The sequence below is a fragment of the Bison bison genome, unplaced genomic scaffold (assembly GCF_000754665.1).
Source record: "Bison bison bison isolate TAMUID 2011002044 unplaced genomic scaffold, Bison_UMD1.0 scf7180017864454, whole genome shotgun sequence".
NCBI lineage: Eukaryota > Metazoa > Chordata > Mammalia > Artiodactyla > Bovidae > Bison > Bison bison.
In genome coordinates, this window is record NW_011495016.1 from 646,812 (window position 1) to 662,957 (window position 16,146).

The following is a 16,146-nucleotide window of genomic DNA, read 5'->3' on the forward strand; positions in this document are numbered from 1 at the left end:
TGATGCTGGGAGGGATTGGGGGCAGGAGGAGAAGGGGACGACAGAGGATGAGATGGCTGGATGGCATCACTGACCCGATGGACGTGAGTCTGAGTGAACTCCGGGAGTTGGTGATGGACAAGGAGGCCTGGAGTGCTGCGATTCATGGGGTCGCAAAGAGTCGGACACGACTGAGCGACTGATCTGATCTGATCTGCTGCTGTTTTTCCTTGTCATTTCCCCCGTCTCTTCTCTAAATGCTTTAAAGCCTGGGTCCTGTTCTTCCATTATGTGGAAGACAGCACGGGGATCTAACATTGTCCTGAAGGTTCTAGCTGGGGCTTTAGGTAAGCAAATGTTCTAAAATTAAATATAATAATAATAATAAACTGAATCGACACTATACATGGATGACCTTATGGTATGAGAATTACATCTCAGTAAAGCTTTCTTTCAAGTAAGGATGTTAAGACTCGTGAAATTTTTATTTTAAATTCAGAAATTGCTAGTCACTAAAAAATGCCACGTTTTTCCATAATCCTAATTAAGAAACAAAGGCCCCAAGTACATTCCACTTGCTTAAATCATATAGGAAGAAAGGCACATCTAAAACCCATATCACTGTATACCCTATTTTTTAATGTTATCTACATCTTACTTCTGCTATAAAATTCAGAAGGACTGTTACAGACGCTGATCATTAAAATGATTTGTAATATTGAATTAAAGAGCAAAGAAAGTACTAGATAATATGACACAAAAACACTAGCAAACCTTTATGATCCAACAATTTCCTAGACTCAGAGATGAAAAATTTCCATGGTTGGATGTCTTCTCTGTAAAAATTTCGCTTCTAAAATGCCCTTCCCTACCAGGCACTCTCTAGCCTTGACAGAAAGTTTCCAATTTGGCAAAACATGATGTTCCAGAACTGGGAAGTTCTGGTTGTTAGAACATCATTACATACAACTGGAATTTATGTTCTTTAAATATGCCTTAATGAACCCAAATTTTGCCTTATGGGATAACACAAAAAGGTCTATTTGTTTTTTATTTTAAGACTTTCTCTCAAATGCTTAAACTTACTATTCAGGAAATTCTAAGTATCTACTACATGTAGAAGAACACTGTAGGAAATTTAAATATTAGTAAGACAAACTGTTCTGAAAGAGGTTTACAAACCTGTGCTTGTAAGAGAAAGATTTACAAACTACTATAATATAAAAAGAAAATATATGAAGAGGATACAAAAGCATCAGATTTGGAAAACAACAGAGTTGATTAGAATTCTAGTCTTAAGACATAGCCACAAATAGCTATGACCTTAGAAAAATTATTTAATCTGATTAAGCCTGTTTTCTAATTTTCAAACTGGGTATACTAATGTCCAGTTACACAGCTGTTGAAAAAAAGATCTGGAAGCAATGCTTGAATATACACACAGAGCAAGCATGTAGATAAATATGTAAATGACACCAGCCTCTGCTATTAACACTATCACTACTATTACTATTATCATCATCAACATTTCCAAGAGAAACATGAAATGTCATGGTTATTCAAAGGAAAGAGAGATCAAATCACTTTTGGACTAGCAGGAAACATCAAAAAGATCATCACCAGTCCACCATTAGATGGGGTCTTTCCTCCAATCTGAAAAAATATTTCTAGTAACTTCAATAATATTTCATATGAACTAGTTATCTACTTCTTTTCTCTGGAGTCTTTCCATTTTGTCAAAATTTCCTCAAGCCTCTACAGAGTACGGAACACAACACTCTGTGTTAATCATACATCCACTTACTAATTCTCTCATTCATTAATTCATTCAAAAGATAATTCACTACCTTCTGCATTCTGGGTACTCTACTAGACCTAAAATTTTTATATTTATTTTTTTTAATAATTAAGAACATGTTTCTATGGGAAGCAGAGTTCGGTGACGGAAACAGTCATCTTTACAAGTATTTGCAATAAAGTGATCTCATATCAAAGAAGACTCTAGACAGTGCCATGGACTGCAAGGAGATCACACTGGTCAATCCTAAAGAAAATCAACTCTGAATATTTTGGAAGGACTGATACCGAAACTCCAATACTTTGGCCACCTGATGTGACGAGCCGACTTACTGGAAAAGACCCTGATACTGGTAAAGACTGAAGGCAAAAGGAGAAGAAGGCGGCAGAGGATGAGATGGTTGGATAGTATCACCAACTCAATGGACATTAACTTGAACAAACTCCGATAGATAGTGGAGGACAGGGAAGCCTGCAGTGCTGCAGTCCATGGGGTTGCAAAGAGCTGGACATGACTTAGCGACTGAAAAACATATCAAAGTATTGCAAATGTTGACCATCACATAAGCATCAAAAGAGGTATGTACAAAATTCTGTGGGAATTCCCAGGATTTCAAGACAATCTTGCCAGATCTACGTTATTTAAGAGTGATGTATTCTGGAATTTATGCAGAATCACTCTGATTTTATTGTGCCAACAGACAGTATCTCTTTCTCATTTGGAACTAATTTACTAATTTGTGTGATGATGAAAGGAACTGGGAGCCACATGGTCTAGCCTTCCCAGCCATAGAGATTAACAGGTGAACTAAGCGGTATAACCAGAGTAGTTCACACTACTGGACTGAATGGCTGGTCTGAGATGGGCTCGAAATTCAAGCAGGGCCAGTATTTTCAGAAACTTTGTTCAGCTCTCCTTTGATCAAATTCTCTAAGGATGACAGTGGCTGGAATGGAGATATCAGAGTGTATCTGGCACCACAGAAAGAAGTATCTGAGAAGGAAATCAAACTGAGCCAAGAATATTGGTGAGAAAAGCAAAAGAAAGGCTTGGTAAAACTGTTTGCTCTGTGATAACTTCCCCAGTCACATGAGTCAAGGAACTCCTGCCCTGCCTGTTCCCACTCAAATTCTGAAAAGTATTTTTTTTAATTCAATACATTAATTTCATAATCATCTCCAACTACAGAAGCCAAACTGACATGGTATGGAGCTGAGCATGACCAGAATGTGGGGGTGAGAGTAGGGAGTTGCACTGGAATACAACTAATGACATAAGCAAGCGCTAGAGTAGGCGTGCTTTCATAGCAGTGAGTGAACTTGAAATTTTAATGTGTGTTTTGTTTTTTAAAGATTGCTTAGAACCCACATTTTACAAATGTTGCATGAGGTACACCTATATCAGATCAGATCAGTCGCTCAGTCATGTCCGACTCTTTGCGACCCTATGAATCGCAGCACGCCAGGCCTCCCTGTCCATCACCAACTCCCGGAGTTCACTCAGACTCACATCCATTGGGTCAGTGATGCCATCCAGCCATCTCATCCTCTGTTGTCCCCTTCTCCTCTTGCCCACAGTCCCTCCCAGTATCAGAGTCTTTTCCAATGAGTCAACTCTTCACAGGAGGTGGCCAAAGTACTGGAGTTTCAGCTTTAGCATCATTCCTTCCAAAGAAATCCCAGGGCTGACCTCCTTCAGAATGGACTGGTTGGATCTCCTTGCAGTCCAAGGGACTCTCAAGAGTCTTCTCCAACACCACAGTTCAAAAGCATCAATTCTTCGGTGCTTAGCCTTCTTCACTGTCCAACTCTCACATCCATACATGACCACAGGAAAAACCATAGCCTTGACTAGATGAACCTTTGTTGGCAAAGTAATGTCTCTGCTTTTGAATATGCTATCTAGGTTGGTCATAACTTTCCTTCCAAGGAGTAAGCGTCTTTTAATTTCATGGCTGCAGTCACCATCTGTAGTGATTTTGGAGCCCAAAAAATAAATTCTGACACTGTTTCCACTGTTTCCCCATCTATTTCCCATGAAGTGATGGGACTGGATGCCATGATCTTCGTTTAAACACATGCAAAGATTCAGTGCTTGAGATCTGAGCCCAAAAGAATGTTAACTAGTTGACTGGATAACAGACAAATATTCCTCAAGAGAGGGCATCTTTTAATATTAACAAAATATTTGATAGAGCTTCTCATTATCTCCCTGTGGATAAGACAGAGAGCTGTCGACCAAATGATATGATTAGTGGATATATGGCTAGTTTAAGAACTATATGTAAAACATTTGATTTTATAGATTTTTTTTTATAAACATTTCACCCAGGTTTTACATAGCTCTGAAGCCTTCCCTGATTTGGTCAGAGCACCCAAAAGCTCAGACTTCTCTCCTATAGCACTAATAATAATCAGAAATAGTGACTCATTTTCTATAACAGATTATCTCTTTTTCTAAAGTCTAGACCAGATGTGCCCAAATTGCTGAGATCTTCGACCAGCAGAGTCAGAATTACCTGGGAACTTCTTCGAAATGTACATTCCAGGCCATGCCCTGGATCTACTGAAATAGAAAATCTGGGACAGGAACCTCCAGGGGAGTCTGATGTTCACCAAAGCTGAACAGCAACTGCTCTGCAGTCTATGGAGACATGTATCTTCTTCTGTCTGTCCTTACTTGGCTCTGCACTCATCATTCAGCACTCTGCATATACCAGTGCTCAGTAAAGATTCACTGAATGAATGAGTGAATGAGTAGATGCTCCACATTTTTCATGATGTGAATGAGTCTATTAATCAGGATTAGAATGGTTCCAGTTACCAATTAAAATTTTCCTTAAAAGTGTACTCTATAGGCAGGCAGCATATTAAAAGGCAGAGACATTACTTTGTCAACAAAGGTCCATCTAGTCAGGGCTATGGTTTTTCCAGTAGTCATATATGGATGTGAGAGTTGGACTATAAAGAAAGCCGAGTGCCGAAGAATTGATGCTTTTGAACTGTGGTGTTGGAGAAGACTCTTGAGAGTCCCTTGGACTGTAAGGAGATCCAACCAGTCCATCTTAAAGGAGATCAGTCCTGGGTGTTCATTGGAAGGACTGATGTTGAAGCTGAAACTGCAGTACTTTGGCCACCTCATGCGAAGAGCTGACTCATTGGGTAAGACTCTGATGCTGGGAAAGATTGAGGGCAAGAAGAGAAGGGGATGACAGATGATGAGATGTTTGGATGGCATCACTGACTCAGTGGACATGGGTTTGGGTAAACTCCAGGAGTTGGTGATGGACAGGGAGGCCTGGTGTGCTGCGGTTCATGGAGTTGCAAAGAGTCGGACACGACTGAGCGACTGAACTGAACTGATAGGCAGGAAGCAAGCAAATAACTAAGTTTCAAAAACTTGAACATTCCTGTGTCATATGAATTATAATGTTCAAAATCTGTATACCTTAAGAGCCATTTCCCTTGATGATGCTCTCCAAGCAAGGGGATAATAAGATCCAAAAGAGCATGACAGGACAATAAGAGTCAAAAGACAGTCAATGAATGCCCTGGGAAACATCATTAAGCCACCAGCAAATTTCCAGGCTACTCAAAGCAAGAACAAATAACTCTTACAAAGATGAAACCAGAACAAAAGAAAATGTTGTAATAAAATCAGAAAATATTCAAATGGATGTGTATAATAGACATGTCTTCACTATATCTGTTATCTAATTAAGTTCACATTGCTTTTTGTTCACTTCTGAAGCTAGAAACCTCTCTCTTAAAGACTTAGATCAGTTTTTAAAGAATCAGTGATATAAAAGAGATAATTAATAAGGACCTACAGTATGGCACAGGGAATTTTACTCAGTACTCCATAATGACCTATGTGGGAAAAGAAGAGAGTGAATATATGTATACGTATAACTGATTCACTTTACTATATAGCAGAAACTAATTCAAGATTGTAAATCAACTATACTCCAGTTAAAATTTTTAAAAAAGAATCACTGAGTTTATGGAGTGCTGGTACACTGTTTTGCTATATATCAAAAACACAAAAAGAGCGTAAGTTGTCTGTATCTGTGTACACAATATGCCTGTGGAGGTACACATGTGCCCATATATGTGTGTGTATGTATGTATGTGCACCCTGTACAATCTATACTTAATATGTGGCTCTACTTCTTTACTTCAGTTCAGTTCAGTTGCTCAGTCATGTCTGTGTATTTGAGACCCTATGAATTGCAGCACACCTTCTTTAAGCACAGGCTAACTAGATTTTATCATTCTATTCACTGACATCATTACTCACTGACATAATAAAAACATGATTTTTGAATATTTTTATTATAGCAAAAACAAGATACATTTGTATATTAGATCTTATTCATTTACGCTTCAGGAATGTTTTCATTGTTGTTCAGAGCTCAGTTTAGTTCAGTCGCTCAGTCATGTCTGACTCTTTGTGACCCCATGAACCACAGCACACCAGGCCTCCCTGTCCATTACCAACTCCTGGAATCCACCCAAACCCATCTGGCAGACAGCCATCTGTCTGTCATCCCCTTCTCCTCCTGCCTTCAATCTTTTTCAGCATCAGGGTCTTTTCTAATGAGTCAGCTCTTCACATTCAGTTCAGTTCAGTTCAGCCACTCGGTCGTGTCTGACTCTTTGTGACCCCATGAATAGCAGCACGCCAGGCCTCCCTGTCCAACACCAACTCCTGGAGTTCACTCAAACTCATGTCCTTCGAGTCAGTGATGCCATCCAGCCATCTCATCCTCTGTCGTCCCCTTCTCCTCTTGGCCCCAATACCTCCCAGCAACAGAGACTTTTCCAATGAGTCAACTCTTCACATGAGGTGGCCAAAGTACTGGAGTTTCAGCTTCAGCATCATTCCTTCCAATGAACACCCAGGACTGATCTCCTTTAGGATGGACTGGTTGGATCTCCTTGCAGTCCAAGGGACGCTCAAGAGTCTTCTCCAACACCACAGTTCAAAAGCATCAATTCTTCTGTGCTTAACCTTCTTCACAGTCCAACTCTCACATCCATACATGATCACAGGAAAAACCATAGCCTTGACTAGACGGACCTTTGTTGGTAAAGTAATGTCTCTGCTTTTGAATATGTTATCTAGGTTGGTCATAACTTTTCTTCCAAGGAGTAAGCCTCTTTTAATTTCATGGCTGCAGTCACCATCTGCAGTGATTTTGGAGCCCAAAAAAATAAAGTCTGACACTGTTTCCACTGTTTCCCCATCTATTTCCCATGAAGCAATGGGACCAGATGCCATGATCTTTGTTTTCTGAATGTTGAGCTTTAAGCCAACTTTTTCACTCTCCTCTTTCACTTTTATCCAGAGGCTTTTTAGTTCCTCTTCAGCTTCTGCCATAAGGGTGGTATCATCTGCATATCTGAGGTTATTGATATTTCTCCCGGCAATCTTGATTCCAGCTTGTGCTTCTTCCAGCCCAGAGTTTCTCACAATGTACTCTGCATATAGGTTAAATAAGCAGGGTGACAGTATACAGCCTTGACGTACTCCTTTTCCTATTTGGAAGCAGTCTTGTTCCATGTCCAGTTCTAACTGTTGCTTCCTGACCTGCATATAGGTTTCTCAAGGCCAAAATATTGGAGATTCAGCTTCAGCATCAGTCCTTCCAATGAATATCCAGGGTTGATTTCCTTTAGGACTGACTGGTTTGATCTCCAGGCAGTTCAGGGGACTCTCAATATCTTCTCCAGCACCACAGTTCAACAGCATCAATTCTTCAGTGCTCAGCCTTCTTCACAGTTTAATTAAAGACTAGAGTACCAAAGAATAGCATGGAGAGATAAGAAAGCCTTCCTCAGTGATCATTTCAAAGAAATAGAGGAAAACAATAAAATGGGAAAGAGTAGAGACCTCTTCAAGAAAATAAGAGACACTAAGGGAAAACTTCATGCAAAGATGAGCACAATAAAGGACAGAAATGATATGGACTAACCGAAGCAGAAAATATTAAGAAGAGGTGGCAAGAATACATAGAACTATACAAAAAAGATTTTCATGACCCAGATAATGAAGTGATGAAAAGTGAAGTGATGTGATGTGAAGTGAAATGATGTGATCACACGATGGTGTGATCATTTACCTAGAGCCAGACATCCTGGAATGCAAAGTCAAGTGGGCCTTAGGAAGCATCACTACAAACAAAGCTAGTGGAGGTGATGGAATTCCAGTTGAGCTATTCGAAATCCAAAAAGATGATACTGTGAAAGTGCTGCACTCAATATGCCAGCAAATTTGGAAAACTCAGCAGTGGCCACAGGACTGGAAAAGATCAGTTTTCATTCAAAAGCCAAAGAATGTTCAAACCACCACACAACTGCACTCATCTCACAAGCGAGCAAAGTAATGCTCAAAATTCTCCAAGCCAGGCTTCAACCGTACATGAACTAGGAACTTCCAGATGTTCAAGCTGGATTCAGAAAAGGCAGAGGGACCAGAGATCAAATTGCCAACAACTGTTGGATCATCAAAAAAGCAAGAGACTTCCAGAAAAACATCTACTTCAGCTTTATTGATTACCCCAACGCCTTTCACTGTGTGGATCACAAAAAACTGTGGAAAATTCTTAAAGAGATGGGAATACCAGACCACCTGATCTGCCTCCTGAGAAATCTGCATGCAGGTCAAGAAGCAACAGTTAGAACTGGACATGGAACAACAGACTGGTTCCAAATCGGGAAAGGAACATGTCAAAGCAGTATTATTACCCTGCTCATTTAACTTATATGCAGAGTACATCATGCAAAACGTGAGGCTGAATAAAGCACAAGCTGGAATCAAGATTGCTGGGAGAAATATCAGTAACCTCTGATATGCAGATGACACCACCCTTATGGGCAGAAAGTGAAGAAGAACTAAAGAGCCTCTTGATGAAAGTGAAAGAGGAGAGTGAAAAAGTTGGCTTAAAACTCAACATTGAGAAAAGTAAGATCATGGCATCTGGTCCCATCACTTTATGGCAAATAGATGGGGAAACAATGGAAACAGTGACAGACTTTATATTCTTGGGTCCCAAAATCACTGCAGATGGTGACTGCAGCCATGAATTAAAAGACGCTTGCACCTTGGAAGAAAAGCTATGACCAACCTAGACAGCATATTAAAAAGCAGAGACGTTACTTTGCCGACAAAGGTCCATCTAGTCAAAGCTATGGCTTTTCCAGTAATAATGTATGGATGTGAGAGCTAGACTATGAAGAAAGCTGAGTGCTGAAGAATTGATGCTTTTAAACTGTGGTGTTGAAGAAGACTCTTGAGAGTCCCTTGGACAACAAGGAGATCAAAACAGTCAATCCTAAAGGAAATCAGGCCTGAATATTCATTGGAACGATGCTGAAGCTGAAACTCCAATACTTTGGCCAACTGATGCAAAGAACCGACTCATTGGAAAAGACCCTGATGCTGGGAAAGATTGAAGGCAGGAAGAGAAGGGGACAACAGAGGATGAGACGGTTGGATGGCATCACTGACTCAGTGGACATGAGTTTGAGTAAGCTCTGGGAGTTGGTGATAGACAGGAAACCTGGCCTGCTGCAGTCCATGGGGTAGCAAGGAGTCAGACATGACAGACTGAACGGAACTGAAAACATAAATTTAATTTGCCTTACTTAATATAAAAGAAAGTTCAGCCAAGAAAAGTTTAGCTAAAGAAACATGATTCCAAATTACTTTCAACCCACCTTAATGGAGGAAGGCACAGAAACCCACTCCAGTATTCTTGCCTGGAGAACCCCCATGGATAGAGGAGCCTGGTGGGCTACAGTCCATAGGGTCACAAAGAGTCAGACACGACTGAAGTGATTTAGCATGTAATGGCTCTCTGCATATATTTTCTAAATAGAAATAGCTCTTACTTGGCCATTAACATACATTCAACATCATACTTCATAAATCCTTGCTCTTTAAAAGCTGTTAACGTTACTCTTCTGATTGAAATTCACAGATGCACTTCTAAATGAAAATGTCCATAATTTAAACTGTCCTTCCTTTGACTTATTCTAAGTACTTGTTATACTGTAAATATAAGAATATACTTTGTGTTAAGTATTGGGAGGTAAATTTAAAAAGCTTAAGGACTAAGGGTAAGATGAACAATTATATAAATATAAAAATAATAGATGAGAACCTAAGGACAAAAATCAACGTCATTATTTCAAAGACGCAAACACACACAAAGAATGCTGCATCACAGCCACCTTAATCCCAGGTTCTCCTGCTAACATAGACTGGTAGGCTAACTTTTTAATTAAGACAATGGCAGGTCAACTGCAGAGTTCAGGTTTGTATCCTTCCTCTGGCTAAGTGCCATTTATATGGTAATTAATTTGCATTTTCTAAATGCAATTACACAACAATCTGCCATAACTGCATCAGCCTATGGCTGCATGGCTTTTATTGACTGAACCTACTGAGTAACCAAATAATTGAAGAGAAGTCAAACATTATCTGCATTCTGTGAGTCACAGAACACATTTTAAGGCTGTGCTCTCCTGATACTAATATTCCTGAAAAAATTTAACTGTTTACAATAGCACTAACTGACTGAGCACTCACTATGCACCAGGCCCTGTGTTAGGGAATCTTAAATGGAGTGTCTCATGTATTTTCCTGGCAGCCCTATAAAGTAAGTACTGATACTATTCCCATGGTACAGATGAAAAACTCTTGAGACTTCAAGCACACAACACAGCACTAATAAGCAGTGTGTGTTAGTCGCTGTCATGTCTGACTCTTTGCAACACAGTGGATCCCATGTCACCCTGCCAGGCTTCTCTGTCCGTGGAATTCTCTCCCAGGCAAGAATACTGGGAGTGGATTGCTTCTCTAGAGGAACTTCCCAGCCCAGGGATCAAACCCTGGTCTCCTGCATCGCATGCAGATTTTTACTGGTTGAGCTACCTACAGGGAAGACCTAATAAGCAGTAGATATGAAAATCAGAGCCAGAAAGGTGGGCTTAGGAGTCTAAATTCTTAAATTTCCTCTGTGCTACTTAAACACACGTGCTATATATCTGCTCATTTAACTGTCTAAGGAACAAACTGTAGTCTGTTCAAAATAGGAAAAGGGGTGGATAAATGAGGGATGTAGATGACTGAACATAGCCTGTACCTTTCCTTCCTCATCACATGGAGTGTGGATCTGGAAATAGTCTTTTGAGGTACAGGGAGGGCGCTCCATACACTCGCTGGATCCTTCTTCTGCAACACAAGAATGCATTTCAGAAATGAGTCATTTATGTTGTGACTCTACGAAAAAGGAAAACATGAAAACAAGCAAACAAACAAAAAGCAGACAAGTGAAAAGTAAAAATAATCTTGCCAGAAGAATTTAGGTAGAACTAGTTACTCCTACTGCTGCTGCTAAGCCGCTTCAGTCGTGTCCGACTCTGTGCGACCCCATAGATGGCAGCCCACCAGGCACCTCCGTCCCTGGGATTCTCCAGGCAAGAACACTGGAGTGGGTTGCCATTTCCTTCTCCAATGCATGAAAGTGAAAAGTGAAAGTGAAGTCGCTCAGTCATATCCGACTATTCGAGACCCCATGGACTACAGCCTACCAGGCTCCTCCATCCATGGGATTTTCCAGGCAAGAGTACTGGAGTGGGGTGCCATTGCCTTCTCCAAGAACTAGTTAGGCCTAGAGCAAATGAAGGCCTGGATTTTTATTTTTTTTTTTCCTAGAGCAATAAAATGTTTCCAAGGTACACAAGAAGCATATCATAGCTTTCTAAGAAAACATTAGATTTCCTTCATTATCACTGCATGTTGTAAATCTGGAACAAATTAAGTTTCTAAGTACATCTCCATGCCAACGAATCATCTAAAAGTACAATACAAAATTTTTTTAGGCAAGTATAAACATATCCAAAACAGCTACCTGGGGGTTGTGGAACAGAAAACATTACGGACAAAAAGAAAAGTTCTGCAGAAAGAGGTAATTAGAAGTCCTATTTTATCCACTAAGTATGAATTCATTTCAGGACTTTGGTTTCTGGCCCACTGTTTTCATCACATTGTATGTGTGATTTCTGGCTTATGACTATATACTGTCCACAAACATAAATTTAGCAAAAAAGATCAAAGAGTATAAACGGGAGACTCATCTTACCTGAAAATTGCGAGTCCTCATCACACCTGATGCATTCTTTGGCTCCCTTCTCAGAATAGGTGTTTCTGGGACACACTTGGCAGATGAACGAACCTGGTTTGTCGCTAAAGGTGCCGGGCTTGCATGGAAAGCATTCTGATGTGTAGGCCACCCCTGTGTGGTAACGGGAGACACAGCATGGAGGGAGGGCCCTGTACCACCCCTGTGTGGTAATGGAAGAAAGAGCATGAAGGGAGGGCATTATATCACCCCTAAGTGGTAATGGGAGACAGAGCATGGAGGGAGGACCCTGTGTCACCCTGTGTGGAAACAGGAGACAGAGCATAGGGGGAGGGCCCAACAGCAACAAATCAGCATGTCCTTGCTTCTGCTACCAGAAGTGAACAAGAAATATTAATAGTAAGCTCAACCCAGGTCTTTTATATACCATTAATTCAACATCACAAATGTATTTACTGTTTGTAGAGAGCTGGGATGAATACTGAATTGAACAATGAAGTATAGTGAACAGTTAAGAGATTCAGATTTGATAGAAGTATATAATCAGTGTATGAGATTCCATAGTAAGATGGCAGAGTAGAAGGATGTGCGCTCATCTTCTCCTGTGAGAACTCCAAAATTACAATTCACTGCTGAGCAACTGTCAACAGGAGAATGTTGGATCCCACCAAGGGCAAAGGAGAAGCCCCAGCAAGACAGCAAGAGGGATGAAATCACATTTAGAACCAAACCCCATACCCACCAGAGATGCTCAGAGGGCTCAAACAAAACCTTGTGTGCACCAGAAAAGTCCTAAGAGATTGAGCCAGACCTGCCTTTGAGATCTGCCTTTGAGTGTTTGAGTGTCTCCTGTGGAGGTACAAGTCAGCAGTGGCCTGCCACAGAGGCAGAGGCTCTGGATGCAGCAGACCTGGGTATGGCATAAGCCTTCCTGGAGGAGGTCACCATTAACCACATCACAGAGCTGCAGGAACTCACACGGGACTGGGGAAACAGACTCTTGGAGGGCACAAACAAAACCATGTGTGCACCAGGACTCAGAGACTCCACAGAGACTGAGCCAGAACTGTGTTTGAGTGTCTCCTGCAGAGGTATGGGTGGTATGGGTCAGCAGTGACCTGCTTCAGGGGCAGGGGTTCTGGGTGCAGTAGACCTGGGAATGGCATTAGCCCTCTTGGAGAAGGTCACCATTAACGCCATCATGGAAGCACCAGAGCTTACACAGGTCTGCGAAAACAGATTCTTGGAGGGAACAAACAAAACCTTGTGCACACCAGGACCCAGGAGAAAGGAGCAGTGATCCCACAAGAGACTGACCCAGACTTGCCCGTGAGTGTCCAGCAGTCTCCGGCGGAGGCATGGGTCAGTGATGGCCTGGTGCAGGGTTGGGGGCACTGAGTGCAGCAGCACATGCATGGGACCTACTGAAGGAGGCCCCCATTATCTTCATTACCTCCACCATAGTTTGGCCTCAGGTCAAACAACAGGGAGACAACACAGCCCCACCCATCAACAGAAAATTGGATTAAAGATTTACTGAGCATGGCCCCACCCATCAGAACAAGACCCAGTTTCCCCCTCAGTTAGTCTCTCCCATCAGTAAGCTGCCATAAGCCCTGTATCCTTATCCTTCAGAGGGTACACAGAATGAAAACCACAACCACAAAAAACTAATCAAACTGATCACATGGAACCACAGCCTTGTCTAATTCAATGAAACCATGAGCCACACCATGTAGGGCCACCCAAGACTCACGGGTCATGCTGGAGAGTACTAACAAAACGTGGTCCACTGGAGAAGGGAATGGCAAACAACTTCAGTATTCTTGCCTTGAAAGCCCCATGAACAGTATGAAAAGGCAAAAAGATAGGGCACTGAAAGATGAATTCCCCAGGTCGGCAGGTGCCCAATATGCTACTGGAGAACAGTGGAGAAATAACTCCAGAAAGAATGAAGAGATGGAGTCAAAGCAAAAATAAAACCCAATTGTGGATGTGACTGGTGATGGAAGTCCGATGCTGTAAACAATACTGCATAGGAATCTGGAATGTTAGGTCCATGAATGAAGGTAAATTGGAAGTGGTCAAACAGAAGATGGCAAGAGACAATATCAACATTTTAGGAATCAGTGAACTAAAAGGGACTGGAATGGGTGAATTTAACCCAGATGACCATTATATCTACTACTGTGGGCAAGAATCCCTTAGAAGAAATGGAGTAGCCCTCATAGTCAACAAAAGAGTGTGAAATACAGTACTTGGGTGCAATCTCAAAAATGACAGAATGATCTCTGTTCGTTTCCAAGGCAAACCATTCAATATCACAAAAATCCAAGTCTATGTCCCAACCACTAATGCTGAAGAAGCTGAAGTTGAACAGTTCTATGAAAAACTACAAGACCTTCTAGAACACCCAAAAAAGATGTCTTTTTCATTATAGGGGACTGGAATGCAAAACTAGGAATTAAAGAGATACCTGGAGTAACAGGCAAATTTGGCCTTGGAGAATAGAATGAAGCAGAGCAAAGGCTAACAGGGTTTTGCCAAGAGAATGCACTGGCATAGAAACACCCTATTTTAATAACACAAAAGAAGACTCTACACATGGACATTACCAGATGGTCAATAGCGAAATCAGACTGACTATATTCTTTGCATTCAAAGATGGAGAAGCTCTATCAGTTCAGTTCAGTCACTGATCGAGTCTGACACTCTGTGACCCCATGGACTGCAGCACGCCAGGCTTCCCTGCCCATCACCAACTCGGCGCTTACTCATATTCATGTCCACAGAGTCAGTGATGCCATTCAACCATCTCATCCTCTGTCAACTGTTCTCCTACTGTCTTCAGTCATTCTCAGCAACAGGGTCTTTACCAGTGAGTCAGTTCTTCACATCAGGTGGCCGAAGTACTGAAACTTCAGCTTCAGCATCAGTCCTTCCAATGAATATTCAGGACTGATTTCCTTTACGATTGACTGCTTTGATCTCCTTGCAGTCCAAGGGACTCTCAAGAGTCTTCTCCAACACCACAGCTCAAAAGCATCAATTCTTTGGTGCTCAGCTGACTTTATAGTCCAACTCTCATATCCATACATGACCACTGGAAAAACCATAGCTTTGACTAGACGGACATTTGTTGGCAAAGTAATGTCTCTGCTTTTTAATATGATGTCTACATTGGATATAACTTTTCTTCCAAGGAGCAAGTGTCTTTTAATTTCATGGCTGCAGTGATTTTGGAGCCTAAGAAAATAAAGTCTGTCACTTTTTCCATTGTTGCCCCATCTGTTTGCATGAAGCAATGGGGCCAGATGCCATGATCTTCGTGTTCTGAATGTTGAGTTTTAAGCCAACTTTTTCACTCTCCTCTTTCATTTTCATCAAGAGGCTTTCAGTTCTTTTGCACTTTCCGCCATAAGGGTGGTGTCATCTGCATATCTGAGGTTATTGGTATTTCTCCCAGCAATCTTGATTCCAGCTTCTGCTTCATTCAGCACAGCATTTCTCATGATATACTCTGCATATAAGTTAAATAAGCAGGGTGACAATATACAGCCTTGACATACTCCTTTCCAGATCTGGAAACAGTATGTTGTTCCATGTACAGTTCTAACTGTAGCTTCTTGACCTGCATACAGATTTCTCAAGAGGCAAGTCAGGTGGTCTGGTATTCCCATCTCTTGAGGAATTTTCCAGTTTGTTGTGATTTACATAGTCAAAGGCTTTGGCATAGTCAAGAAAGCAGAAGTAGATGATTTTCTGGAACTCGCTCACTTTTTCAATGATCCAACAAAGGTTGACAATTTGATCTCTGGTTCTTCTGCCTTTGCTAAATCCAGCTTGAACATCTGGAGGTTCATGGTTCACGTACTGTGGAAGCCTGGCTTGGAGGATTTTGAGCAATACTTTACTAGCGTGTGAGATGAGTGCAATTGTGTGCTGGTTTGAGCATTCTTTGGCATTGCCTTTCTCTGGGATTGGAATTAAAACTGACCTTTTCCAGTCCTATGGCCACTGCTGAGTTTTCCAAATTTGCTGGCATATTGAGTGCAGTACTTTCACAGCATCATATTTTAGAATTTGAAATAGCTCAACTGGAGTTCCATCACCTCCACTAGCTTTGTTCGTAGTGATGCTTCCTAAGGCCCATTTGACTTTGCATTTCAGGATGTCTGGCTCTAGGTGAGTGATCACACCACTGTGGTTATCTGGGTTA

General features: G+C 41.3%; 1 protein-coding gene across 2 annotated transcripts in view; it reads right to left on the bottom strand.

Moving 5' to 3' along the window:
• KIAA1324L (KIAA1324-like ortholog) overlaps positions 1-16,146 on the bottom strand; it is a 220,012-nt gene that overhangs the window by 53,730 nt on the left and 150,136 nt on the right. For both annotated transcript variants that reach the window (XM_010859123.1, XM_010859122.1), the window contains 2 exons: positions 11,928-12,080; positions 10,929-11,017 (listed from right to left, as the gene is read on the bottom strand). In XM_010859123.1, coding sequence (XP_010857425.1) covers positions 10,929-11,017; positions 11,928-12,080 — 242 coding nt within the window. The remainder of the gene's footprint in view (positions 1-10,928; positions 11,018-11,927; positions 12,081-16,146) is intronic.